This window comes from Macaca nemestrina, chromosome 6 (assembly GCF_043159975.1).
Source record: "Macaca nemestrina isolate mMacNem1 chromosome 6, mMacNem.hap1, whole genome shotgun sequence".
In the NCBI taxonomy this organism is placed as follows: Eukaryota; Metazoa; Chordata; class Mammalia; order Primates; family Cercopithecidae; genus Macaca; species Macaca nemestrina.
The window spans coordinates 12,019,784-12,047,711 of NC_092130.1; the positions used below are offsets into that span (position 1 = coordinate 12,019,784).

Below are 27,928 nucleotides of genomic sequence, written 5' to 3' on the forward strand. Positions count from 1 at the left end.
TTCCGCAAGCATTTGACCATGGCAGCCAGGGAGCTAGAGCATCCACATACATGATAACTGCAGTATCACTCACCCACTATATATATATATATCAGGCGATCTGCTAGGAACCTTAGGACACGCCTTAATTCAGTCACACAATAATGCTGCATAGTAAGAATGACTTCTACCACTTTACATAAGAGGAAATCGAGGCCCTTAGAGCTGTATAATTTACCTAAAGCTGTGGAATTAGTGGCAGACTTAGGACTTCACCCAACCATACCCTCCTTCTCTCTTCCTTCCTCCCTCTTTCATCTCATATTTACTGAGTGCCCATTTTGTACTGGACCCCTCCCATGGCACTGTGGATAAAGTAGTGAGTGAGCACAGTAGGACTTGTTTCTGTTCTTATGGGGCTTACACTCTACTGGGGAGAACCGATATTAAACAAATACTCAAATAGCTATTTAACACAGTGTATGACAAGGTCCATCAAGAAAAAGTACACAATGGTAGAAAAGAACACAAAAGGAGAGGCCCAATTTGAACTGGCAGGTGAGCCTCTTCCAGCCAAGTGACTCTGTGGCTGAGACTGGCAGTGTGTACCCTGCCCTGTCCCTGGACCATTTTCCCAGCCTTCCCTGCGGCCGGGTGGGCAGGGCATATGACCAAGTTCTGACCAATGGGATATGAGCACAGGTAGTTAAGAACAGTGGGTGTGTCTTCTTCACTGTCTCTTGCATGGACTCTCGCGGACTCAAAGTGGGAGGTGTCACAGATGGAAAGAGCCTGGGTTCCTGAATGACCACATGGAAGGCTGCCTGTTAACCGGACATACCCAATTAGACATTATACGGACAAGAAATAAGCCTGTTGTGTGAAGCCACAGACACTTTGGGGGCTGTTTCTTGCAGCAGTTAGATTCCTGACTAGTAGAGAAATTTAAGGATGGATAATGGACAGCAGTTGGCTAGGAAAAGTGCAGGAGGAAAGAACATTCCAAGCGGGGGCTTTAGCAGAGACCTCGTCATCTTGAGGTCACCATGACTGTGGGGAGGACAACGGGCAGGAGGCTGAAGACTGAATGCAGGAAGGGTGGCTGTGAGGTGTAACCGAGATGGTGGAAGCTTGAGCAATGCAGAGACAGAGACAGTGCCTAGGCTGCAGGAGCGGGTGAGGCTGAGGAAGTAAATGGGGAAGACTCTGTGGTTACTGCTATGGGCACCCAAGTGGACCTGCAGATGGCATCTGCTAAGAGGAGAAGGCTGAGGCAGGGGAACCCGGGGGACGAGAAGAGCTCTATTATGGATATGTGGGTATGAACGCTGAATAGGTGGGCTGCTGTGAAGGTCGGGGGGGTGGTCCCTATCAGATGGATCACTACCTGAATGAGATTACCATCTGCTCTGGTTTGATTTTTGTTCCCCTGAAATCCTACTTTGAAGTCCTAAGCCCCAGTACCTCCGAATGTGATTGTATTTGGAGATAGGGCTTTTAAGGAGTAATTAAGGTAAAATGAGGTCAGTAGGGCAAACTCTAATCCAGTATGACTGGTGTCCTTCTAAGAGGAGATTAGGGCACAGGCACGGGGGAAGACCATGTGAAACGGAGGGGGGAGGAGGCCATCTACACACCAAGGGAAGAGACCTCAGAAGAAAGCAACCCCGCTGACATCTGATCTTGGACTTTTACTTTCCAGACTGTGAGAAAATAAATGTCCACTGTTGAAGTCACCCAGTCAGTCTGTGGTACGTTGTTATGGCAGCCTTAGCAGACTCATGCACCATCTTAGGGCACAATACAGAATCGAAAACAAGGGAAGGTCTAGGACCAAGCTCTGAGTACACACAACATTCCGAGGTTGGGTAGACTGGCAACAGTCAGCAAAGGAGCTGGAGAGAATAGGACCAGAGAGTCAGGAGAAGTTAGTGGATGTGATGGAATGTCACAGAACCGGAAGCAAAGATTTTCACCCAGGCATGCCTGACACCAAAGCCCAATTCAGTAAACCATCTCCCTGGAGGCAAATCCTTCTGTTTGGAAGAGACCTCTGGCTTTAGGACCATATTTCAGCCCCTACCTCTCCTGAAATCCCCCATGGAGGGCAGCTTGGGCGGACTCCAGGTGTGTCTCTGCCCCTGGAAGGGCTCTCCAACCCCTGGAGTGCGCCCACCACAAAATAAAGGACCCTATCAAATAAGCCCGTGCCCTCGCAAACTCATGACCTGGGCTACTCTCGTGTGTCTACTAGCCTAGTCTTTCTCAGCTTGCGGCCCATAGACTATCTGCATCAGACAGTGGGGAGTGCTTATTGAAATGCACATTCCGGGGCCATACTCTGACCTGCTGAATCAAGAAGCCCAGGGGCAGTGCCCAGAAATCTCTCTTTTCGTGAAGCCTCCCAGGTGATCTTTAGGCACACCAAGGTTTGCAAGCTGCCGCACGGCAGGGGGACGGCAGACAAGCAGAGGCTGTGTCTTGCTCACTCAGCACCTAGCACCTAGTATAGTGCCCACCATGTAGACAGGCTCAATATTTGCTGAACGGATGACTTTTTCTCCAGATGAAGCAGGCAGTTTACGAGCTCTGCTGAAACACCTGTATGTTATCATACATTCCATGGACAGGTGTGTACCACTGTTGGCCTCCATCCTCTCATGTCAACCTGCTGAAGAGGGGATGACTGACTAGCTGGTCCCTGGACCGGGAAGTGAACCTAGAAAGGGCTCATTTCCATGGAAAAGCCCAGTCATGCCATCCCTCTACCCACACACCCAAGCCCCCAGCACACGCCCTGCAGTAAAGACCAGAGCTTGCTCTAGACACAATGGAAAAGTGGGTCGGGCTTGTTACTGGGCAACTGAATCTGTGAAATTACAGAAAAGACAACAGGAGCAGCAAGAAGAGTGGCCTTGGCACGGTTCTTGGTCAGCTCAATCCCTGGCACTGTTCTTCTAGAGTCCTGCCTGAGGCTGGGGTGGGGGTGCACAGTGGGGTGACAGACAGAACCCGTAATGAACAAAATCCTTGACTTTCAACAGAATGAACAAGGCTGTGGAATCTCTTGACCCAGTATAAAAGGAAAGCTCAGGAACAGTTGAGGTTCAGGATCAAGGAGCAGCTGGGGCTCACCATTTTTACCTTGGTTTTCCTCTTCTCTGTGGGAGAAAAGCCATAGAGGTGTGGGCTGGGAGCAAATGTGGGTCCCCAATGAAGCCTCAACAGGATGATGAGGGGTCTGGGAGTTGGGCTGCCATGACATCCTGGCATTAGGGGCTAGCTACCGCTAGCAATGCACAGGTGCCGAGGCCACCTCCCAGTGGCGTTGGGTTTTGCAGGATAGATGGCACACGTGTGTGATGCCTGGCACACGCTGGGAGGCCAAGAATGCATCAAGCATGGAGGCAGGCAGAGGATCCAGAAGGTGGGGCTGGAGTCCCCACAAGCTGTAGCTCAGCACCCTGGGTGGCGGTTAAAAATGTAAGAACCTGGGCTGCATCTCAGGTCAGAAGAATTGGTCCCTGGGGTGGGGCCAGGGAGCCCGTGCACTAATGAGCATCCTGCATGACTGCACACCAGCTCTGGGGAGCAGTGGAGAAGGCCCTCGGGAAGGAGGGGGAGGCAGAGGGTAGGATGAGGTTTGTTCGGATGCCTGTGAGTCTGACTGATTTGTGAGCGGGGTTTGGCAGGTCCTGCAGTCAGCCTCTCCTGGATGTGTCTATTCCTGTCCTCAAAGGCACCTTGAATGCGAGGCTGTCGTGTGAAGATGAGGAGCATAATAATCTCATTTTGAGAGAGAGAGAGAGAATAGAGAAAGAGGAGCGAGGGGAGAAAGAGAGAAACAGAGACACTAAAAATAAAGATACACACACATGAGAAACAAAGAGAGAAGGGAAACACAATACCAGAGTCAGAAGGATGAGCACAGACAGACAGACAGGGAGCTGGAAGGAAACAGCTGCAGACACAAAGACAGCTGGGGTGGCTTTCCCGTCTCCCCACTGTGGGAGACCCACAGCCATGAGCATGGTACCACATTCCTGTGGGCTTCCTCCTTAGACTCCTCTTAGGGCACACGTGGCTGCCTGCCTGCATGCACTCCAGCTTCCCTATCACTGCATTTGCCCCAAGTACTCTCCTACCAGGCTCTCCGAGCTGCCCGCTCAGCAGCTGCAGTGGAGTGGAGGTTCTGGCCTCCCTGTACTAGCTATGTGAACTCACTGCTCCGGAGGAGCCAGCAGACCTTTGAAAGAGGAGGTTGAAGGCAATAACAGAAGGCCTTCTGAGTGGCAAGCACCCTAAAGTGAGCACAGCCTCTGGGGCTAGCAAACCTGTGGTCTTCTAATCCCAGCTCTGGCACTTAGGGATCTCGGGTGAGCCTCATCTTTCCTCATTTGTAAAATGGGGATTAACCTCAGGGTTCCTGGGAGGTTTAAATGAGATTGTATAGGCTACCGCCTGGCACAGGATGGGAGCTTCTACATGTGGTATATCTTAGGGGTCCCTAGGAGCCTCCAATTCCAGTTTTAAGAAACCAACAATTTTACAGAAGGGAAGAGCCTGGTCTAACTGTCTGCCTTCAGACCATATATGTATTTAATGTAATTACAGTAAATCCTCAACATTGTAGATAGGTTCTTGCTAACTGCAACTTTAAGCAAAATGATGCACATCAAGTTCTCAAATAACGTCATTTTTTAATAAAGCTGATGGAGCTGGCTGCAGTGGGTCACGCCTGTAATCTCAGCACTTTGGGAGGCTGAGGCAGGTGGATCACCTGAGGTCAGGAGTTTGAGATCAGCCTGTCCAACATGGTGAAACCCCATTTCTACTAAAATACAAAAATTAGCTGGGTGTGGTGGCGCACACTTGTAATCCCAGCTACTCGGGAGGCTGAGGCAGAAGAATTGCTTGAACTCAGAAGGCGGAAGTTGCAGTAAGCCGAGATCATGCCACTGCACTCCAGCCTAGGTGACAGGGCAAGACTCCATCTCGAAAAAAAAAGAAATAAAACATAAAGTTGATGGAAAAAAATTGGTTTCATTGTATGTCGTTTTGCTCAAAGTCACAGTTTTCCAAGAACCTACTAACAAACGTTAAGTGAGGACTTAATGTATCCTGTTTTTTCCCTATTAGGCAAGTGAAACCCAAATTGGTCAATGACTTGCTCAAGATCAGCAAGTGAGAAGCGTGTTCCTTTTGACCCAACAAGGAGTGAAGCTGCCATGAGTCTGTTCTCTTCAGCTGCTGGCTGTGGGGACTATGAATAGCTAAGGGCTTCCCAGTGGCAGTTATAGGGTCTGGGAGCAAGTGAGCAACCCAGGGAACGGGTATAAAGACCAGGATATATACACAGAGGTCTAGTAAGGATCTGCCTAGGCCAGCTAACCATTTATTCTTTCAACGAACACTAAAGGCATGTGGGCGTACAGACACAGGCCTCATCCCCAAAGCACAAAATCCCAGAGAAAGCATAATGGAGTCGTGGTGCTAAAGAAGACTTCTAGCAAGGTGCTTCCAAGGACTGCAGAACACCAATTATTCAAGCTCTGTCCTTCTCCTTCTCCCACCAATGGGTGGTGGGTCAGGGCTAATCAGCTGCTGCTGCCAATGAAGAACGGAAGAGAGGAAATGGATACACTTTGGACATTACTGCTAGCAGTTCTGACTAAGCAACTAGTGGGGAGAGATTCCCGCCATCAACAAGTCAAGAGAGTCTCTGAAGCCATGGGAAGCTAGGCGAGAACTTGGTGAACCTGACCCACCTGGCACCATGCCATGTGCAAGTGGGGCTCACTCAATTGCTAGGATGGTACTGCAGGCTGGGCACCTTAGACCTCGAAGGCTCCCTGGAAGACCCATGGTGGGGTGACAGAGTGAGCACAGACAGGCCTCTCTAGGACTCCCGACTGCTTCAACTGAGGCACTAGGCACGTTTACTTGCTTCATAAGCCGGGCTTCTTCCTCTGATTTCACTAGAAGAAGGAATTCCCTTGCTCATATTCCAAACACACACCACACACACACACTTGAAAATCACCAGCTTCACTTCTAAGCTCCTTAGGGGCAGGGACCTTGCTGAATAAAGGCTCCTGCGAAAAACATGGTGAAAATAAGTATAATAGATTTAAAGGTCATGGGGCAGGGACCATGTCTTGTTAATTTCTGAATCCCCCAAATTGCCTTGCACACACAATCCGTGCAGCAAAGCGTTTCTCAAATGAATGAGTAAACATTGGCTGTTGAACAGAATGAATGAATGAACTTGAAGCTGGAGAGCGTAAAGCCTATGGTGAACACAGTGTTGCATTCGGTGCAGTGTGGGTGTGGAGGTTGGTGGGAACACTGAAGGAAATAAACAAAGACAATGTCTATGATAAGGTCTAAATTAGAGAATATAAACCAGTGGCTTTTAGGTTATATCAGGCCTATAGATGAGGCTGATTTGCATTTTTTGAAAAAAACTTCTGGATTAGTTCCCAATATTTAAAAATAAAAAATCCAAACAACTCTTTTGTTTGAAGTACAGGCAGCTCTGGCAGCCCGAGGCCTGTACTCCCATTTGCTGCAGGAGACAGACAGCACCTGCTCTAGACCAGTGGGGTCTGTGCACTCTGGTCTGACACAGACCACTGCCAGGTGGGTCTCCAGCATTTCTGTGACCTGCTTGGCTCCTATAAGCATGCCAGTTTGCAACCCCCACCCAGACCAGTGTTTTTCAAACTGCAAACTGCAACCCCTTACTTAGCATGGGGTGAAATCAATTTGGTGAGTCATGAACTGCATGAAACAAAATGCAATAGAAGAGAGAAAACATCAGAGGACCATCACAGGTAGAAGAGAGAAAACATCTGAGGACCATCACAGGTAGAAAGAGCATGCACTATTTTGTGAACCTTGTGTCAGGTCACAGTATAAAATGTGCATCACTGTCAAAAAAATGGAAAATGACTGCTTTAAATTATATAGTTATGTGGCTTAATTGAGTCAGAAGATACAGTTTTGAAATCCTGCACCTAAGCAGACTTTTTGGTAGCATGGTTCACCATGCAAAGGACCAGGGTAGCTGGTGCACTGGATGATGAATCATCTTTCCTGATTTCCTATGTCGGCAATCTGAGAGATCTCTGAACTGAGCATGCTCAGGGTGGAGCCCAGGGGCCTGGAGCCCCCTCATCCTTCCGCCATCTGGGGGCTGAGGACAGACTGCCAGTGAGAGAAGGGTCCTACACACCCTGGGACCCCAGCCCCACCTCTCCGTCAGCGCCTTGCTCTGGGTGTCCCGGGCTGCTTGCAGGTCCTTTTCCAGCCGCTTCCGGGCCATCTCCAGCTGCTCCACCTCCCCCTGCGTCCACTTGCGGGGGCTGATGAAGCGCATCTCCTTCAGCAGCTCCTCTTTCTCGTTGATGAGGATCAGCCGGTCCCTCTCTGAGTCCAGCACCCCAGGCCAGGCCTCACTGTCAAGCTTGGCCAGCTGGATCTTCAGGTTGGCGATCCTGGGGGCCAAGAAAGCAAGCATGACTGGTGTGCCTAATGGCACTGCGGGAACAGGAGATGCCACAAGGAAACAGACATCTCAGAGCAATCTTTGACAGTTACTGTCTTCCTTTGATCAGCATGTCGTCTCAAGGAACCTATTTTTTTTTTCTAAATAAACACATGTGGGTGCCTACCATGTGCCAACAAGGAATTAGGCTCTGCAGGGATGGGGTGCAGACATGAACAAGGCAATGTCCTTAGCCCTGTTCCTGGTACAATAGAGATGTGAATTCATCACCAGGCACTAACCTCTTACCACTGGCTGTGTGGCCTTGGGCAAGTTGCTCAGCTCTCTGAAGGGAATAACAGAAGCCCTTTCCTCATGCCATTTTGGTTGAAGGCTTTATAATCTGTAACCTGCAAAGCACTGTACTTGGCACATAGTAAGTCCTCGCTACTGTTGTTATGACCTGGCGTGATCACTTATTAGGTACGTAACATTGGGCCAATTCCCTAGGCTATAAAGGTGAGAAAAACTCATTCATCAGAATGATTGGGAAGGGTGCCTGGCACATAGCAAGTACTGAGTCACTGGCAGTTCTGGACCACTAAGACTACAACTACTGACCACGTATTCTCAAGTCAGAGAGAGGTAGTGGCACTGTGTGAACAACTGTGGATTTGGGGTCAAAGGCCTGGAGTTGGAGTCCTGGCTCGCTCTGGCCTTCCTGATGGAAGGGACCGTTTCTCAAGAAATCATTTTGGTATCACAAGCTTCTAGCACAGTGACTGGTATACTGCAGGCACTAAATAAGAGTTAAAGGAAAGAGCTGGCAGCCTTATCCCTTAACTGCTCTAAGACTCAGTATCCTCATCTCTAAGGCAGAGATGATATGCTACCTATAGGGTGGGTTATGTGAGAACACAGCATTAAGAGCCCTTTATACATTGCCAGGTGTTATATAGACCTTCGGTATTATTATCATTGAGTCAAAATAAGATTCACAGTATAACAACGAATACTGCTACAAATAGCTAACAACAATCATGACATCATCCTTTAGGACTTGGCCTCTGCAAAGTACCATCAGCTCTCATGCCCTGGCCACCCCACCCCTAAAGGGTAAGATAGGAGTTTGTTCACCTGGTTGGACAGATGCCCAGGGAGGATATGATGCACCTAAGACTGCAAATCATAAACGTGGCCAATACTTGTTGAGACCAGAGGACTCTGAACTCCCAGTTCAATCTTACCTGCAGACAATGTGGCCCATTTCTTACTTTATCAGAACACTGCTGGGGACAAAATTCACCATGATGTGTAGCAAAAATTCCACGTAGAGAAACCTAGCTAGATTTGCTTGTTCCCCAGCCAAGTATCCCAGGAGGAATTCCTATACACGTGACTCTTGATATCTGCAGGGGATTGGTTCCAGGACCTACCCCAGATACCAAAATCCATGGATGCTCAAGTGCTTTATATAAAATGGCACAGTGTTTGCATATAACCTATGTACATCCTCCTGTATACTTTAAATCATCTCTAGATTGCTTATAATTCCTAACACAATGTAAATGCTACATAAATAGTTGTTACACTATATTTAAAAATTTGTATTATTTTTAATTTTTTTTTCCTGGATATTTTTGATCCTTGGTTGAATCCCCATGGGTACAGAGGACTGACTGTAGTTAGTTATTTAAATTTATATTAATGTATACAGTAATCTATCAAGATTGGCTTTGAGACAACTTTGTAGCTGCTGTTCTCCAGTACTTTGAGAATGAAATGGTATGGTAACGCCTGGCAGAGGCTCCCCCATATGCAGGACATTGGGAAGTGACTGATGCTTTACTGGATGTACTTTCTCTTTCCCTATGCCAATGCTCCTTAAATTTCGGGCCACATCCCTTTAAGAATCTGATAAAAACAACTAGTCTCTCTTCTCAGAAACGCATGTGTGACAAAACTTGACATCCAATGATCAGACCCTCCTTGCATTACTGACACCTCCCTTCCCCTCTTTCAAGTCCTGCAGCTTGCTTTCCCATTGAGCAGGCTGCTCTGTCCTTTACACTAAAATGAGCTTCGGCGGAAGGGGGAAGCAAGAGGCTGGATAAAGTCAGATGAGCTAGGAAGCTCTGTGATGAGAAGTCTAACAGCTCAACTCCAGAGGGAACACTGCAGTCCTTTAGTGTCTCTAGGACTGACCGTCTAAGATAGGCATTCCTGCAGGATGGAACAGATCCAAGGTTCAGAGTGGTCCCCTTCAGAGAGGACAAGAAGTGGCTGTCCAAATACAGAGGTCTTGCTGTTTTGCTGGACCCCTGGGGGAGCTGAAATAGTACATAGGACATCTGTTTCTTTCTACCTGACCAGTATTCAATTCGTTCTTCTTTTGTTAATAATATTCCAATTTGTCTTTGGGAAACCACTCTTTTCGTACTTTGAAGTCACCTGGTTCCCATACAGCCGACCCTTCACAGCACTGGAAACATGATGCATGCCTAGATCTTTAGAGAATTCTAATTTTGCCCACCCCTAGCTGCCCTGTAACAATGCTTGGTTCACCCAAAAAAGGCAGGGAGTCTCAAACCCAAGGCTAGTTAAAACTATCGGGAAAGGTAGGCCCCCTTTCTGCAGGGATTGCTAACCTGGTAGTGTGTAAGCTCCAAATTGCTGGGAGTTGCCTTGTCACTTTGACAGGAAAGTCTGCTGTAGAGTAAAGCCAACATAAAGGCAAGCAGGGTGAAGAGAAGGAGAGAGACTGAGTCTGTGTAACATCATCTGAGTCCCTGGATCCAGCTGTGCCTGAAGGTAGGTATCTTAGGACTTTGGAGTTAAACAAGACAATACATTCCCTTTGTTGCTTTCTCTGGTTTCTATCAGATTTCTGTCGTTTCCGCAGAGTTCTACTATTCACACAGAGTTGGCAGAGGGGCAGAGCTGGGCACTGCCATACTTCACCTGGCCTGGCTGAGAAGGTCCACAGGCCAGACAACTTAGTCTAGGAAGGAATGGATGCAATGTGCCTGGCTTCCATCCACACCACAATGCCCAGGGCATTCTTTGCCAGTAACGCTGGCTCAGAGTACAGAAAGATCATGAACTTGAAGCCCGATTGTCCAGGGTTCAAATTCTGCCTCTACCATCTGGAACAGTCATGAAATATCTTGGTCTTACCTTTTTCCTGTCTAACATGGAGATAATAAGAGAGACCCTCTGCTATAAGGTTGCTTTTAAAATTAAATGAGAAGATGCATGCACAAATGTTTTAGTACAATAAACAATCTCAGCCAAGTGTAGTGGTGCATGCCTGTAATCCCAGCCACTCAGGAGGCTGAGGTGGGAGGATCGATTAAGGCCAGGAGTTCAAGACCAGCCTGAGTAACATAGGGAGACCCTGTCTCTAAAAAAGAAAACAAAGTAATTAAAAAAAAAAAAATTTGTTTAGGCCTATAACAGATGCTCTAAAAATGTCAGCTTTGATTATTATTTTGATTTTATTTGTGGTAGTGGAACCCGACTGCTTAGGATTCTGTGAAGCCACAGAACATCTAAACCCAGAGGTCTATACTGCTTAAAAGCCCAGCTTGCTCCCAGCTGTGCAGGAGACACTGAAGCAGGTAGTGTCCACAATCTTTTCAGCCTGTTGCTGAAACTCCAGTTGTGCTCCTTCAAACCAAAATGCTTACAGGATCATGGGAAAGCCTCGGTTACAGAAATCAAGACAGGCAAGTGGGAAGATAACTCGGCTTTGAGATTAAACAGATCTGGGTTCAAAGCATAGTTTCACTCTCTATCTTGTGAAGTGTCCTGGGTGAGTCATTTCCTCTCTGAATTTCAGAGAGGATGAAAATATAAAGACGATAATAACTATCTTCATAATCTTTGTGAGGATTAAAGACGACGAAGTGTATGAAAAGCCAAGCACAGAGCAGGCATTCTACAATAGTAGTTATTATTTTTGAACCATCCTGCCCCTAGCCCCAGCCCAATTACCTTCTTTTGGCCTCTTCATATCGAAGGCGCAATCTGACCTTCTCTGCCAACTGATTGTTGCTGTTGATGCTGAACTGGAGGAGAAGAACGAAGTCAGGAATTATGTGGCTGTTGTGGCCGGTGCTGAGTTGGGTTTCAAGGGCTCATGAGAGACTTGGCAGCTTGAGTGGGCAGTAGCCAAGAATAGCCCCCGCTGATGGGGCTGGCGGTGCAGATCGCAGGGAAGCTGGTGAAGCAAAAACACTTTCCTCCCTTCAGGCCACGGGAAGAGCCATACACTCAGACATCGATCACTTTGAAAACAGAAGCCAAAGGCCCAGAATATCATCTTGCAGCCCCCAATGGCTTGGCTTGGTGCCAATTCAAGCCACAGAAGCGTGGAGGACAGTTGGTGAGGAGGAAACAGGGATAGCCAATATCAAGAAAGCCATTCTGGGGGCACTGGGGAGGGGATCCATAGAAAACTCAGAGAGGCTGCAGTCAGGAGTGAAACACTGGGTAGGTGGGGAGAAGACCCCAGCACTCACAAAGAGGCGTACAGTTCCTTTACAAATACTTTGGCCTGCAGATGGCTAGTAGCTGGACACATGGTGGTGTGGGGAAGGAAGGGACAGCCTCTTTTGCTGTGCTAGTCTGTTAAGAGCAGCAAGAGGCTACAAGGCTCACCGGTCACCCTTGGACAAGTGGGAAGACAGCTATGGAACTCAGGAACAGCATTTAGAGGCTGTTTGCCACAGAGGCTGGAAGGCGGATTCATTCAATGTTGCTGGCTCTAGTAAAACAAAAGCTCACCAAAAGTTACGAGGCACCGTGGGTCAGCCCTACTCTAACCTTTTCCTGAGCCACATCTGGACAGCGCTTTCACTATTCATAACTAGGACTGGACTGAGCTTAGGAACTGGGAGTCAAGCAGCTGCCTGAAAGCTGCATGCATTGTTTTGAGACTAACAGGAGGAAAATATCCTCTGCTGTCCAGTTGGGGAAAGAAAAATGGAAACAGAACTGCAAAAGAGTATGAAAAAAACCAAACCAAAACAAAACACAGAGAAAGACATTTTGTCCTTTAAACATGCTTTCTGTGCAGCATTAAGAGATGCTAGCACTTGGCCAGGCAATATTAAGGGCCATTTCTGCAGGCTTTTCCTCCACGTCATCACATCATTTCCTCCTGGGGCCAGGAGGTCTGTAAGAGAACAGAGCTCCAGAGGGCTGAGGCAGCAGCCAGCCCCGCAGAGAGCCCCTGGCCAGCTCCCTGGTGAGCCATGAGAAGGCAGCTGCTCACTACAGCAGCCTCCCAGCTGCCATCCTGTGGAAGGACCCCAGCATCCTGCCCCGTCTACTCACACTTCCCGAGATGTCTGTCTGGGAGCTCACATCCAGGTACTGTTTCGGCAGCGGGAAACTCGAACTCTCCAGAGAGCTGCTGCTGGACCACAGGTCTGAGTGAGACCCCCTGTCGGTGCGGAAGCCGTCCTTCAACATGGCAAGGCTCTGAAGGAAGGGAGAGCAGGGTCAGTGATGCGCCTTCCCAGGAGGGAGCTCTGGGTCTGCCACGCTCCCCGTGCTTCCCTCTCTACCCTCCCTTAATTTAGGAACCCATGCCCTCCCCAGACATCCTACTGATCCTGTGATAGAGAGCTAGCATTGAGTGGGTCCTTGCTGTGTGCCAGGCTCTGTGCTGGGCCTATGACATAGGAGAAACCGGTGTGGATGCCGACTCTGGAGCCACACTGCCCTAGTTGGAACCCCCGCTCTGCTGCTTCCCAGCTGTGTGACTTGACCTAGCTGAATAACCTCTCTTTGCCTCGATTTCCTCTCCTGTAAAATGAGAATAATCGGCTGGGTGCTCATGCCTGTAATCCCAGTGCTTTCAGAGGCCAACGTGGGAGGATCACTTGAGGCCAGGAATTCAAGATCAGCCTGGGCAACATAGCGGGACCCCCATCTCCGAAAAAAAAAAAAGAATTGCTGGGTGTGGCGGTGCATGTCTGTAGTTCCAACTACTCGGGAGGCTGAGGTGGGAGGATTGCTTGAGCCTAGGAGTTCGACGCTGCAGTGAGCTATGACTGTGTCACCGCACTCCAGCCTGGGCAATAAATAGAGCAAGACCCTGGTTCTTAAAATAAAAAAGGGGAGGGGGAAGAATCACAGGTCCTATCTCACAGGGCAATCACCTTGATTAAATGAGATTAAACGAGATGACAAGTGAATACAGCCCATACTCAACAACTGTCAGCTTTACCAGAGTCTCACTGAATCCTGACAATACTCATGCAAAGAATGACCTATGATTATCCCCAGTTTATTGATGAGAAGCTGGCAATTGACCGAGGCAAGATTTGGACCTGGTCTATCTGGCTTAAGGCTCTGCGATCTCAACTACTAATCAGAACAGGAACATGCCTCACTGTCCATGAGGTCCTCATCTAAATGTTTTCACTGGGCTGCTGTCCTGGGCGGGAGCTTCGAAACTGTTCTGTTTGTCATAGAGCATACAGCTTCCTCCACTAAGTCATTTACAGCATCTCTGAGGACTCCTAATCTGCCAGTGAAATATCTGAGGTCAGGGTGGTTCCCGGAAGCGGAGGTGATATGTACAGGGGGTAAGAGGATGGGTCTGTGAGCCAGGGGTTCACAGGTTTGAATCATGGCTCTAGCTTCCTCTCTGAGTTGTACAGTCTTTTTTCTGTAGGATGGGGATAAACTAGGGTTGATTTAAGAGATGAGACATGATGCATGCAAAAGGCTTGGCATAATCACCTGGCACATTACATAATATCTATTATAATTTGTTCAGTTCCCAGCATAGAGGCAGAACACACAATGAAATGCTTATAGAGATGCTACATTTTGATGTCAAAGGTTAATGATGTTGAAACCACCTCTCTCCATTTGATTCTTTGAAAAATAAGTCAGAGGCCAGGTGCACTGGGTCACGCCTGTAATCCCAGCACTTTGGGAGGCTAAGGTGGGAGAATCACTTGAGCCCAGCAGTTACCAAGAGCAGCCTGAGCCACATAGCAAGACTCCCTCTATTAAAAAATAAAAGTTAAAAAAACAAAGAAAAAATAAGTCAGGTAATTAAAGCTAGTGGCAAGGATGTGGCCTTTGGACTAGGCCAGATGAATTCCATTCCAACTCTGCCATTTACACTAGCTGTGTGACCTTATGCAAGTCACTTAATGCTTCTGAGCCTCCACGTCCTCCTCTATGAAATGGAACCAAAACCCCAGGAAGACTGGTAATGAGAATTCAGCAATGTGTGTACCATGTAGAAATAGTCCGCGTAAGACTGGCATACAGGAATACTCAGGAGAAATCAAGATGGCACCCACATCAACAGGAACTTGCATACCTTAATGAGATCTTGCTTTTCCTTTTCCCCACAGGTAATAGCCTTTTTGATGGCTTTTGTTTCTCTCAAGACAGCCTGAGCTTCATCCAGTTTGTAGCTGCCCTGAGCATCAGACATTTTCTTATCGATTCTAGGAGACAGTTAATGGGAAAGGTCAGCCTTAGATAGGGTGAGGGACAGGGTCTCCCCAGGGGAAAAGCACAGACCACAGGACTTCAGTTCCTTAAGAAGGCCTCTCCCTCTGTCCTGCTAATCCTGCCTCCGTAGGTCCCACTTGTGGGATAAGGCACAGAAGGTCCCGGGCTGGGCATGGTGGCTCACACCTATAATCCCAACACTTTGGGAGGCCAAGGCAGGTGGATCACTTGAGGTCAGGAGTTCAAGACTAACCTGAGGAACATGGTGAAACCCCGTCTCTCCTAAAAGTACAAAAATTAGCCGGGCATGGTGGCAGAGGTTGCAGTGAGCCGAGATCACACCACTGCACTCCAGCCTGGGAGACAGAGCAAGACTCTGTCTCAAAAAAAAAGAAAGAAAGAAAGAAAAGGAAAAAAGAAAAAGGCAGAGAAGGTTCCTGTTATACAGCCAATGTGTGGGGGTGCAGAAGCAACATTGCTTGTGAAGTCAGTGTCCTCTAAACATCAGCTCTTACGGGAAACCTTCCCTGATTACTTCCCTGGGTCCTCCAGGCTGGGTAGGAGCTTCCCATATACATCACACATAGCTGTGACTCTGCAGTTGTTACATTGTGTGACAGTTTATGTATCATAGTTTATGTGGTAGCATCTTTGACTTGACTCTGGGAGGCTTGGGAACAGGAGGCAGAGTTGAACATGTTTGTCTCACTCTTTTTTGGAGGGAGGGCAGGCTGTCCTGTGCATTGTATGATGTTTAGCAGCCTCCCTGGCCTCGCCCCACAGGATGCTGTTGGTACCCTCACCCTGAATGGTGACAACTGAAAATATCTCCAAGTATTACCTAATGTCTGTTGAGGGAGAGGGAGCAAAATCATGCTGGTCAAGAACCACTGTCTTTAATAAGCATGTGTTGAGCTAATGAACACAATGAAGAAAAGGACAGAAGGATGAAAAACTCCCAGCCCTACTACCCGTTAGTAGGATGATCCTGGGGTCATCTCTCAAACACACAGAGCCTTGGTTTGCTCCTCTAAAAAGCCTGGAAAACGTTATCCGCCTAACCCACATTCATGGAGTTGTCAGGAACATCAAATGGAATACGGGATGGAACATCTTGTGATAAACTAGGAATTACTGTACAAACATAAGGGATTAAAATGCTTCTAGCCTGGAGAGCTTATACAGGTTCATTTTGATGGGGGAAAAATTAAAAAAAAAAAAAAAAGCGGGATGCGTCCTGATGCAGTTTTCTGAAGGTCAGACCAAACCAGAAAGGCAGGGGTGAGCTTCTGGAGAAGGAGCGCCCAGGTGTCAAATAGGTTCTGGGGACAGAGATGCATTTTAACTACATCACACTTTCGCCACAGGCTAGGCCTGAGGTTTCAGTCCAAGGTGGAGAAAAAGGAGTTTTACAGTCTGCGGGAACACCACAAACTCATTATTTCAGCATGAGAAACTGCTCACAGGCATTCCTTTGTGGTTTTCTGCTACAGGCCAAACTGTCCTGGGCTAAAAATAACCCTCATGGGGAATCCTGAGCACGAGCAGGTTTTCATCCTGGCCTCATCGTCTGCGCCTCCGAGCAGAGGAGAGAGCAGGCATGGAGTGAGGTCTCAACACAGCCTCCCTCTGCGGTTACTTCAGCCTCCATGGAGAGAAAACAAAGCCCCGTTTATGTCTCCCCACTAAAAATAGCCCGTCTATTCCTTTCCAGGACTTGGGCCTGGGCAGGCCTATCAGGTCGGCAAGGACTGGCCCCAGATTTAGTCTGAAAAATTAGTCTGAGGGAGCTTAGAAGATGCTCCGTGGCAAGGAGGCTCCCCAGAGCCAGTGTCCGGGACAGGCAGTGGCCCTGCTGCAGATGGGCATAGGAGGTGCAGGGAGACATTGTTTGTTGGAGCATGTCCGAGGGCTGGGGACTCTGGGGAGGGGGCTGTGCCCAGCTGTCCTCTGTCAACAGGGCGAGAATGGCTTTGAATCCCTGGCAGGATGAGACAGAAGCGGTTTGTCTGCTGGGCTTCCGACAGCCTCTACCTGATTTCTTCAAGGGCCTTAGCAACCTGGCCTCTGGAATTTGGCTCCAGAGAGCAGCTCTGAGAGGGAACACTCTTGGGATGAAGCTGGGTGGGGAGGGGGTGGGGGGAGAACAAAGGGTCACCATTATACACTCGGTGAATGAATTTTTTTTTTTTTTTTTTAAGGGAAAGAAAAGTGTGTGTGTGTGTGTGTGTGTGTGTGTGTGTGTGTGTGTGTGTATGTGGGGATGCATGTGTTTTAGGAGTTCCAAATCCCTCAGCTGTCTTCTCTTCAGGGCTTTAGAGATTCACACACCCAGTAGCCACAGAGAGGTGGGGCAAAGGCTGACAGCAGCCGACTCCTGGTCCTGTCCAGACACCTCCTACCTGGGCACGGCAGGGCAAGGCGCTGCACTGCCCTCCTCCCATAGGGGGAGATGCCTGGTCTCCACTCTTCCCTATTAGAAAGGGAGCTGGCAAGTCAAAGTCCCAAGGTTTCATCTTGATTTTTCTTTGCAACCTCCTCCAAGAGGCAACTTTTAATCCTCATCAACCTTTTCCCTTCTCTCTTTTTTAAACAGGTTGCTCACTATGAATTGAACCAATATGGATTCGTGGCCCAGAGTAACTCAACTGCCCAAGGAAGCTTAACTGGTATCATCACAATCATGACAGGTGACATAGCTGCTCTTAAAAAACAACAGAGCTGGCCGGGCATGGTGGCTCACGCCTGTAATCCCAGCACTTCGGGAGGCCTAGGTGGGCAGATCACCAGCTCAGGAGATTGAGACCATCCTGGCTAACATGGTGAAACCCCATCTCCACTAAAAATATAAAAAATTAGCCAGGCATAGTGGCATGTGCCTGTAGTCCCAGCTAGTCAGGAGGCTGAGGCAGGATAATCGCTTGGACCTGGGAGGTGGAGGTTGCAGTGAACCGAGATCGTGCCCCTGCACTCCAGCCTGGGTGACAGAGTGAGACTCCGTCTAAAAAGAAAGAAACAACAGAGATTTTGGCTGCTAAAGAGAAATTTTCTAAAAGGGGAAATTACATGTGGTTAAAGTTATCCTGGAAATTCCTTAAGGATAAGCTGTACCTTTCCCCATGTTCTGCCATAAGAGTAGGCACAGAAGTAGAAGTGACTGGATAGCATCCGTTAGACTCTGAAAAAGAGGCCTTACATTTTCTGGGAATGAGGAGGGAGTTAACTGGGATGATGCTGGGAAGAGAGGTATTGAGACATGAACTTCAAAATCCAGTAGTCCTGGGTTTCAGCCCTAGCCCTGACACCTGCAAGCTGGGTGGCTCTGGGCATGTTTTCAACCCCGCCAGTGCCCTCATCTGTAATATATGGCAGGACAGAAACTTCTCTTAAAAGGGGGTGAAGAGAATGAAATGAGGTGGCTGGTGTGAAGTGCTTCCCCGGCACACCGTCTAGCCTAGGGCAGACGTAGAGTTCATCCGAGTCCCCTTCCCAATACAAGCAGGCAACCAGCTAGAGGTCACCACCCCAGCCCACTCTCAAGGAGCTCTTCCCTCATGCCAGACACTACCACACACTTGACACGGATTTTCCAATTCAATCTTTACAACCCCTAGTTTTTCAAATGAACTGAAAGCTCACAGGGGTTAAGTCACTTTTCCAAGGACCCAGGGAACTGGGATTTGAACCCTGACCACCTGCCTCTCAAGACTACATTCCTGACTCTCTCTGCCAAGGTGTACATTAAAGGAGCCATCTTCCTCCACACTGGACGCAGAGCCCGGCTTCCGGCGAAGGAGTGTGGGCGGCTGGAGCTGCCGTGGAGTCTTATCTGGGCCTGATATCAAACATGGGGCAGACGGAGAGGGGAAGAAAGGAGGCTTGTCTTTGGGGTTTCAGCATCAGCTTACCAAACAACAAGAGTTTTCAATGCTGCTACAGGGTGACAAAGTGGTAAAACAGGTTTGCGGTGGCTCAGAGAATAATGGGAAGTGTTCTAACCAGAAGCTCTTGAGGACTGCAGGAGCCAGGAGGCAGGGAGAACCCATTCAGTAAGATGACGGGAGTGAGTAGCCCTTAAACTGTGTGCTCAGAAGCTGTTTTGCTGCAAAGTGGAGGAATCAGGCTATTGCTTTAATAGGTCAAAAATAGGCATTTTCTAAGCTTATAACTATTGCTCCAAACTGTCATTGGTGCTACTGAAGATTACCAAGAAGCATAAAGCATGGTTCCAGGTCTTAACAATTCAGAATCTGGTTTGAGAGACAAGATTGGTATATGTATATACACATATATGAATAACATGTATATAACAAAGATGTAAACATATAGAAAGCCATACTTTGTAAGATACAAAAATTACAGACAATTTGTAATAATATAAAGCCATATACATATTTCTTATAGCATGTGTATAGACATCCAAAGGCTTGGGGCTATGGCCACAGAATGATGAGGGTAGATTTGAAATTCATGGAATGAGGAAAAGGTATAGTAGTCAGGGAGAGACAAAAAGCAAGAAATAGCCATCCATGCAGGTGTGGCCTCCCTGGGAATGTAAGTGAGATGCCCCCTTGGAAGGCAGAAATCTGCCGAGTGTCCTGCCTAGAGCTTCTGAGAGGGCTACCAGGTGACCTTCGTAATGATTGTCCAGTGAGCCCATTGGATACACTGAACACAATTCAATGAATGAGTCTCAGTTACATGCTGTAGTTAATAATAACAATAAGCTAACATCTTTCTCGCTCCCTTTCTTAATTTCTTTCTCTCCCCCTCTCTCTCTTTCTTCTCTTCCTTTTTTTTCCTTTTCTTCGAGACAGGGTCTCACTTTGTCTCCAGACTGCAGGGCTTTCTCTCTCTCTCTTTCCTTCTCTTTCTTTCTCTCTCCTTCCTTCCTTCCTTTCTTTCTTTCTTTGGAGAGAGGGTCTTACTTTGTCACCCAGACTGGAGGGCTTTTTCTTTCTCTCTCATTCTTTCTGTTTCCTTTCCTTCTTTCCTTCTTCCCTCCCTTCTTCCCTCCCTTCTTTCCTTCCTTCTTTCCTTCCTTCCTTCCTCCCTCCCCTCCCCTCCTCTTCTCTTTCTCTCTCTTTCATTCTTTCGAGACAGCGTCTCACTTTGCCACTCAGACTGGTGTGCAGTGGTGCAATCAGCTCACTGCAACCTCCCACTCACAGGCTCAAGCGATCCTCTCACCTTGGCCTCCCAAAGTGCTGGGATTACAGGTCTGAGCCACCGTGCCCAGCCACAATAAGCTAACCTTTCTTGAGTATCTGCTAAGTGACTCCGTTTTCTCATCTATAAAATGTGGGTAGTTAGATAACAAAGCATTCCTTATAGTGTTGCTGTAGGATCAAAGGAGCACACTTGCGTGGAAACACTGCAGGGGTTCTCTGGCATAGAGTAACTGCTTGACAAAGCTTAGCTAGTATAGTCACAATCAGGACAGGTAACACAACTACTCTTTTTTTTTTTTTTTTTGAGATGGAGTCTTGCTCTGTTGCCCAGGCTAGAGTGCAGTGGCACATTCTCTTAAGAAACAACAAAGTGCCAGACATGGTGGTTCACGCCTGTAATCCCAGCACTTTGGGAGGTCGAGGTGGGCGGATCACAAGGTCAGGAAATCGAGACTATCCTGGCTAACATGGTGAAACCCCATCTCCACTAAAATACAAAAAACCAGCCGGGCGAGGTGGCGGGCACCTGCAGTACCAGCTACTCGGGAGGCTGAGGCAGGAGAATGGCGTGAACCCAGGAGGCGGAGCTTGCAGTGAGCTGAGATCCGGCCACTGTACTCCAGCCTGGGTGACAGCGTGAGACTCCATCTCAAAAAAAAGAAAAGAAAAAAAAAAGAAACAACAAAGCTACTGCATGTTCTCACTTGTAAGTGGGAGCTAAATGATGACAATACATGGACACACAGAGGGGAAAAACACAGACTGAGGCCTCTGGGAGGGTGGAGGGTGAGAGAAGGGAGAGGATCAGGAAAAATAACTAATGGGTACTAGGCTTAATACCTGGGTGATGAAATAATCTGTACAACCAACCCCCATGACACAAGTTGACCTGTATAACGAACCTGCACATGTACCCCGAAGTTAAAATAAAAGTTAAAAAAAAAAAAAAAAGAGAAGATGAAGACACAACAGAGCTGTATTTTACCTGGCCACAGCTCAGCTTCTAAAGGTGAAAATTATATTTGGTGAAAGTTATCCTGGAAACTCCTTAAGTCACCCATAGAGCACAATGTACATGGCATCGTGCATACTTTTCTGGTAATTAGTTTTCGCTAGAAGAGATCATTATTCCTTCAATGAAGCACTTAGTGAGTGCTTTTAGGGGAAGTGGAAGAAAGGAGTGTGTTTTGTTTGCGTGCATATGGGACCCTACTGGATCGACTAGAGATGAGGCGTGTGCACGGAAATGCTCGGCAATGCTTGTTTCTGTGACTGGATAGTAACACTCGGCTGAGTGGAACAGATCTTAATGGCTTCAGAAGTCCACAGAACAATGAGAGTTCTGTGGTCTGAAATGACTCCCCTTTCCTCTTTCCAAATCCCACTCTTGGGTGGCAGTATCTTCAGAAAATGCCAGTGGAATAGAACTTGAATGATGAGAGAGCCACATTTTGAGAAGAGAGGGAAAGGATTGAAGGAGAGAGAGACAGAGAGGGCAGGAGGGGAGCCTGGGTGGGGAGCAGCCCCCATGCTCTGCGACACAGGGTGCACTTACTTCTTCAGGGTCTGAAAGCCACGCTCTTTGAACTGCAGCTCGTGCTGGAGGTGAACCATCTCTCTCTTCAGCTTGTTGACCTGGAGGGCAGCAGACCATACACGGGGCTGGGTCAGAGGCTGACAGCAAGGTGCAGGCTGCCTTCTCCCTAGAAGGGGAACGCAGAGCCTCCCACTGCACCTGCATAATGACTCAGGTCAGCACCCATTGGGCCACACTGGTCAGAGCCCCCTCCCATCACCGATGTTGGCCTTGGTCTCTGCAGATGCCCATTCAGTCAGCATCCCAGACAGTGTTTCTGGGATTCCTAGCCAGTCCTTGCTCCAGGGAAACAGGAGGTGGACAGGAGCTGACCTGGGATAGAGTGGGCCTTCCCACTTCCCTGCTGTGTGACCTCTCTCAAGCCATCTTGCCATCCTGAGCCTCCCTTTCCTGTTCTGATGGATGAGGACAATGGCAATTCCCAGGGCCCTGGATCACTTAAAGCTGGCAGAGGCTATGAGAGTGCTTCACATGGAGGCAAGAGGCAATGTAGTAACTTTAGTGGCAAGACGTGCCCTAGGAGCTAGGCTCGGTCTGCTGGTTTGTGTGGCTTACACTGTATTACTCAACTTTTAAAATGAGTTGCTAATAATCAAATCTTCAGAAAGTTCACATAATAAACCTAGACACATAGTTCCTTTCTGAAAACACCTGAAGATCTGGTAACACTGAATCTACATTCCAGCACGGGCACAACAGACTAGAATTCAAATGCAATTACCTTTAAGACTGGGCAGACCTCTCCTGGTTACACAGTCACCATGACTCTCTACTGCCTCACCCCCAGCCCACATCCCTCATTTATGTCTTCTTGCAGGCATTTGAGTTTGTGGAAACTGTTAAATTCTTTGAGTTTAACGAAACCACTTTTCAAAATACTGACTTTGCCATGAGCAAATAATTTCACTGCTGTGCCTCAGTTTCCATACTGGTAAAAATGGAAATACTAATATTTATTCCCTAAGGTAATCATGAAGTAATTAAAATAAGATACTGCAGAATAATCAGTAGCTAGGAAGACAGTACACTATATTAGAAACTTTGGAGTAAGACTTGAATCTCTTGTGACCTTGGGCCAGTTTCTTAGCTCCCCTAAGCCTCTATTTGCTCATCTTTAAAATGCAGATGACAGCTTGGTGGTGGCTCATGCCTGTGTTCACAGCACTTTGGGAGGCCGAGGCAGGTGGATCACCTGAGGTCAGGAGTTTGAGACCAGCCTGACTAACATGGTGAAAGCCCACCTCTACTAAAAATACAAAAATTGCTGGGCATGGTGGCGTGTGCCTGTAATCCCAGCTACTCGGGAGACTAAGATAAGAGAATTGCTTGAACCTGGGAGGGCGGAGGCTGCAGTGAGCCAAGATTGCGCCACTGTACTCCATCCAGCCTGGGTGACACAGTGAGCCTCCGTCTCAGAAAATAAATAAATAAAATAAAATAAAATAAAATGCGGCTGGGAGCAGTGGCTCACGCCTGTAATCCCAGCACTTTGGGAGGCCACGGCGGGTGGATCATGAGGTCAGGAGATCGAGACCATCCTGGCTAACGTGGTGACACCCCGTCTCTACTAAAAATACAAAAAATTAGCCAGGCATGGTGGCGGGCGCCTGTAGTCCCAGTTACTCGGGAGGCTGAGGCAGGAGAATGGCGTGAACCCAGGAAGCAGAGTTTGCAGTGAGCCAAGATCACACCACTGCACTCTAGGCTGGGTGACAGAGTAAGACTCTGTTTCAAAAAATAAATAAATAAATAAATAAAAATAAATAAATTTTAAAAATGCAGATGACAGTAGTTATTTCAAAGAGTTGTTGCAAGGACACGGGAAAATACACATGAGGTATTTCGCACTGTGCCTGGTATATGGTGACTGCTTGTGAAATGGCAGCTGCTACAACCATTACTATTACTGTGACTACTGCTTCTACTGTTATTATTTAGGGCCTTGCTAGCACTGGCTGTCATAGCCTGGCTGAAGCATCTGTTCTGGCCTTGTGGGTGGGCTTGTGGCCTAAGACCTCAGTGGCACCCATCACTAGCACATAGCATAGGTGAAGAGGTCCTACCCGGGATTTTGCAGTGGCAATTTCAGCTTTCAGGATCTCAGGGTCATACTTAGAGCTGGATGATGAACCAGAGACCACTGTAAGGAAAAAAGAAAAACAAGAATATCAGTAGAAGAAACAGATTTCAGCAAAGTTGACTCATTGGCCATCTAAATAAACCTAGAAAGGAAGGACTAAAAGTGAACAACCTGAATGTTCAACAAAGGGGGATTTATTACATAAAGATGGTGCATGCGTAAATGGGGACTACACAACTTAAAATGAGGATGAAGAATATTGAACGACAAGGGAAAATGTCAAAACTCATTATGTGAAAGCAAGTTTACAAAAAAAGTGTAAAGAATAATTTATATTTGGGCCCACGCATGGTGGCTGAAGCTTGTAATACCCGTCCTTTGGGAGGCTGAGGCAGGGGGATCACTTGAAATCAGGAGTTTAAGACCAGCCTGGCCAATGTGGGGAAATCCTGTCTCTGCTAAAAATACAAAAATTAGCTGGGCATGGTGGCGGGCGCTTGTAGTCCCAGCTACTCAGGAGACTGAAGTATGAGAATTGCTTAAACCTGGGAGGCAGAGGTTGCAGTGAGCTGAAATCTCGCCATCACATTCCAGCCTGGGTGACAGAGTGAGACTCTGTCTCAAAAAAAAAAAAAAAAGAATAATTTAAATTTGGAAAATATGCAGTTTCCAAATATACACACACATATGCATTTTAAAAAGACTGAAAAAAATACCAAAGAGAACACTGATATCTAGAGAGTTAGATGGTAAATGATATTATCATCTTTATATTTTTATCTTTTTTTAAAAAAAAAAACAGTAAACATATGCTTTAACAATCAGAAAAAAATAACTAAAAGTATTGTTGATTGTACTTTATAATATTAATGTCCATTCGAAAAGGAAAATAAATTACACACAATCTTACCACCCTAATACAATTATCTTTTTCCCAGGTTGCCTTCCAGTATATACCCATGGTTCTGTCGTGCAGTTGTAACCTTACTATATTTTAAAAATAGTATTTATTTATGTCTTGAAAAAGGATTTTAAGGCTTATGAAAGTGAACACTACATAGTAAAATACATTTAAACTAAGGAAAACGAGACAAAGAGAAAATAAGGATAAGGAAACAAACTGGCGACAGGCTCTGAGCCTCATAACTGGTAATGTGAGGGGGAAATAGGACCAGATATAAGATTTGTGGTATCCTTAAGGTAAACACAATCCCACTGTTCAGAAAAGAACAGTTATTCTTGGTCAAGAGGCCAGAGAAGTATTTCTCCTGTGAGTCCTGAGTCCTTAATCACACTGTAGGAACCATTTCATCACCTCCCCTGTCTACCTACTAGCATCTGAACACTCTTTCCTGTTCACATGTAGCCAAATCACCTGCTGAGATCTGGGTTTTTCTTTTCTTTTCTTTTGTATGTTTTGAGATGAAGTCTTACTCTATTGCCCAGACTGGAGTGCAGTGGCACAATCTCAGCTCACTGCAACCTCCGCCTCCTGAGTTCAAGCTGTTCTCCTGTCTCAGCCTCCCGAGTAGCTGGGATTACAGGTGCGCTCCACCACGCCCAGATAATTTTGTACTTTTAGCAGAGACAAGGTTTCACCATATTGACCAGGCTGGTCTTAAACTCCTGACCGCAGGTGATCTGCCCACCTCGGCCTCCCAAAGTGCTGGGATTACAGGTGTGAGCCACTGTGCCTGGCTATCATCTGAACACTCTTTAATGTTCACATGTAGCCAGATCACCTGCTGAGATCTGGGTTTTTCTGAGGATAGAGAAGCTTATTTGGTGATTGCTGACAATTTTCAGTGTCTGGAAGTAGGCATGACAGTCTTGAGGGGAATGCTACTGTTTGGCTTTCTTTAAAAATATTTTAATAGGCCTTTTGGTTATGCATAAGGCATTAAAATGTAATATTTGGAAGTTTGGGAAAGAGAAAACTACTCTGCATAATAACATAAAAGATGTTTGGCACCACAGGAAGTGTTGCGTTTCTGCTGAATTTACAATGATAATGATGATGGAGAAGAAGACGACCGAGGTTTACCAGAAGAGATGAGTGAGGACAATGCTGGGGTGGCAAGAGCCTTGTAGCCTTTGTCTCAAGCATGGAACAGGGAATCCATGTACAGAGATGTTTTATTGCCAATTTAAAGTTTTCATCTCCTGGTGTCTAATTCCTTTGGTCTTTGCTGGACTTGGGGATTTCAGGGATAGACCTGGTTGGATATTTAGCTGGAGATATCACCTTAAGCACACAATGGGGGGAGGTTATAATATTATCATGTTATAATAAAATGACCTTGAACAAAATGATGTTATTTGAGGACCTGCTGTATTTCCCAAATAGATACTTTCGACAAAATATTAAGACAGTTAACACCATTTATCACTCACTGATCCACAGTAATAACAGGGTGAAAGAAGACAGGAGTAGTCAGGGTGGCAATAACCTGGGAATACACACAGAAAGGTCCTCAAAGGGTATGGGGTGGAGCGGGGGATGTCTGTTCTATGAGCTCCGTGTCCTGCCAACCACCCTGCTCATCAGGCTGTGCCTCTGGACGTGGGTCTGTACTGTGGGGCAATGTTGAGGCGACTGTGGCAGCAGCATGGAAGAGCCTGTAAAAATGGCAAGACGTGACTCAGACAGGGAGAGGTTGGCTGTGGGGACCAGTCATGCCAAGGCTGACTTGAGGCATGCATCATGTTCCTTGGGCATGTCCAGAAATCCTGGAGACAAAGGATGCCAAAAAGAAGAGATTCTCGCCAACTGGGCCACCATGAGCTTTAATGTTTACACCCTGGAGTACCACTGTGAAGTGCACAATTTGTACCTAAAGCCGCTGACACGAGATGTAGCCTGTTACTTATCATTTTGTAAGTAAATGTTTGGTTGAGGTAAAAAATACATACATAGAAGTGCACACATCATGTATGTACAGCTTGAGGAATTTTCACAAAAGAAACACGCTCAAGCAATCAGCACTCCAATCAAGAAAAAAGGTCAGTAGCCTCTCCTTTGTGTCTGCATCCCTTCACTATCCTCTATTTTGAGAACTTTTTTTTTTTTTTTTAATTGAGATGGAGTCTCCCTCTGTTGCCCAGGCCGGAATGCAGTGGCGTGAACTCGGCTCGCTGCCACATCTGCCTCCCAGGTTCAAGCTATTCTTCTGCCTCAGCTTCCCGAGTAGCTGGGATTACAGGTGCCCAGCACCACGCCCAGCTAACTTTAGTATTTTTAGTAGAGACAGCGTTTCACCATGTTGACCAGGCTGGTCTCAAACTCCTGACCTCAAGTAATCCACTCGCCTCGGCCCCCCAAGTTCTAGGATTACAGGCATGAGCCACCGCACCTGGTCCTACTACAAGAACTTTATATCCAACAGGACTTAAAATACTGTCTTGTCCCAATGTTTAATAGTTCTTAATTTTTAGTTTCTATTAAAGTTATATATAAACACAGTTCATATGAACAGTCCAACATAGGACAAGGTTTGCTATAAAAAAGAGCATTCCACAACCCCTATCCCCATAACTCACACCCTAAAAGAAAATCATCTTCAATTTCTTGGGTGGCTACCTCTATGTGTCTAATAATATGCATGCATTACTGCTCCTTGATCTTTTCTGTTTTTGGCATTACTTACTTACTTACCTCTCAGGAGGATGGGGACTTAGCCTCCCTTCTTTCCCCACCCACTACAGCACACACATGCACCTCTCCCATCTCCCCATCATCCTAAAAGCAATAGTATACGCTTGATGAAAGCGATCTTCAGTGTTTGCATTATTTTTACTCTGCAAACACTATTCAGGGTGGAATCAGCTAGCTGACTTTGCTTACTTTTACTTTTCAGCACTTTTTTTTCCCCTTGAGTTAATTATTGTCATTTTTACATTTGCTTAGTTTCTACAAACTTATGACTAATTCAACCTCACATTCTGCCGGCTACCTAAATCTCATCTCCTAAAGTCCAGACCAGTGTGAATCTGGTGAGTTTTCTATTTTGGGATCTGTCCTGCCAGGGCTTCTGCCCTGCTTCAGTGTGAGCGAGCTGCTCTCTGTGCTTGGCTGGCTTCCTGAGATCCCCCTTTGTGTTCCTCTGCGTGTCTCCTCACCTCTC

The 27,928-nt window shown here is 47.0% G+C and overlaps 1 protein-coding gene across 8 annotated transcripts in view; it reads right to left on the bottom strand.

Moving 5' to 3' along the window:
* LOC105480821 (WW and C2 domain containing 1) overlaps positions 1-27,928 on the bottom strand; it is a 175,174-nt gene that overhangs the window by 48,892 nt on the left and 98,354 nt on the right. For all 8 annotated transcript variants that reach the window (XM_024792595.2, XM_011739993.3, XM_011739992.3 and 5 more), the window contains 6 exons: positions 23,788-23,864; positions 21,683-21,762; positions 14,820-14,949; positions 12,809-12,955; positions 11,465-11,538; positions 7,236-7,478 (listed from right to left, as the gene is read on the bottom strand). In XM_024792595.2, the coding sequence (XP_024648363.1) occupies positions 7,236-7,478; positions 11,465-11,538; positions 12,809-12,955; positions 14,820-14,949; positions 21,683-21,762; positions 23,788-23,864 (751 nt within the window). The remainder of the gene's footprint in view (positions 1-7,235; positions 7,479-11,464; positions 11,539-12,808; positions 12,956-14,819; positions 14,950-21,682; positions 21,763-23,787; positions 23,865-27,928) is intronic.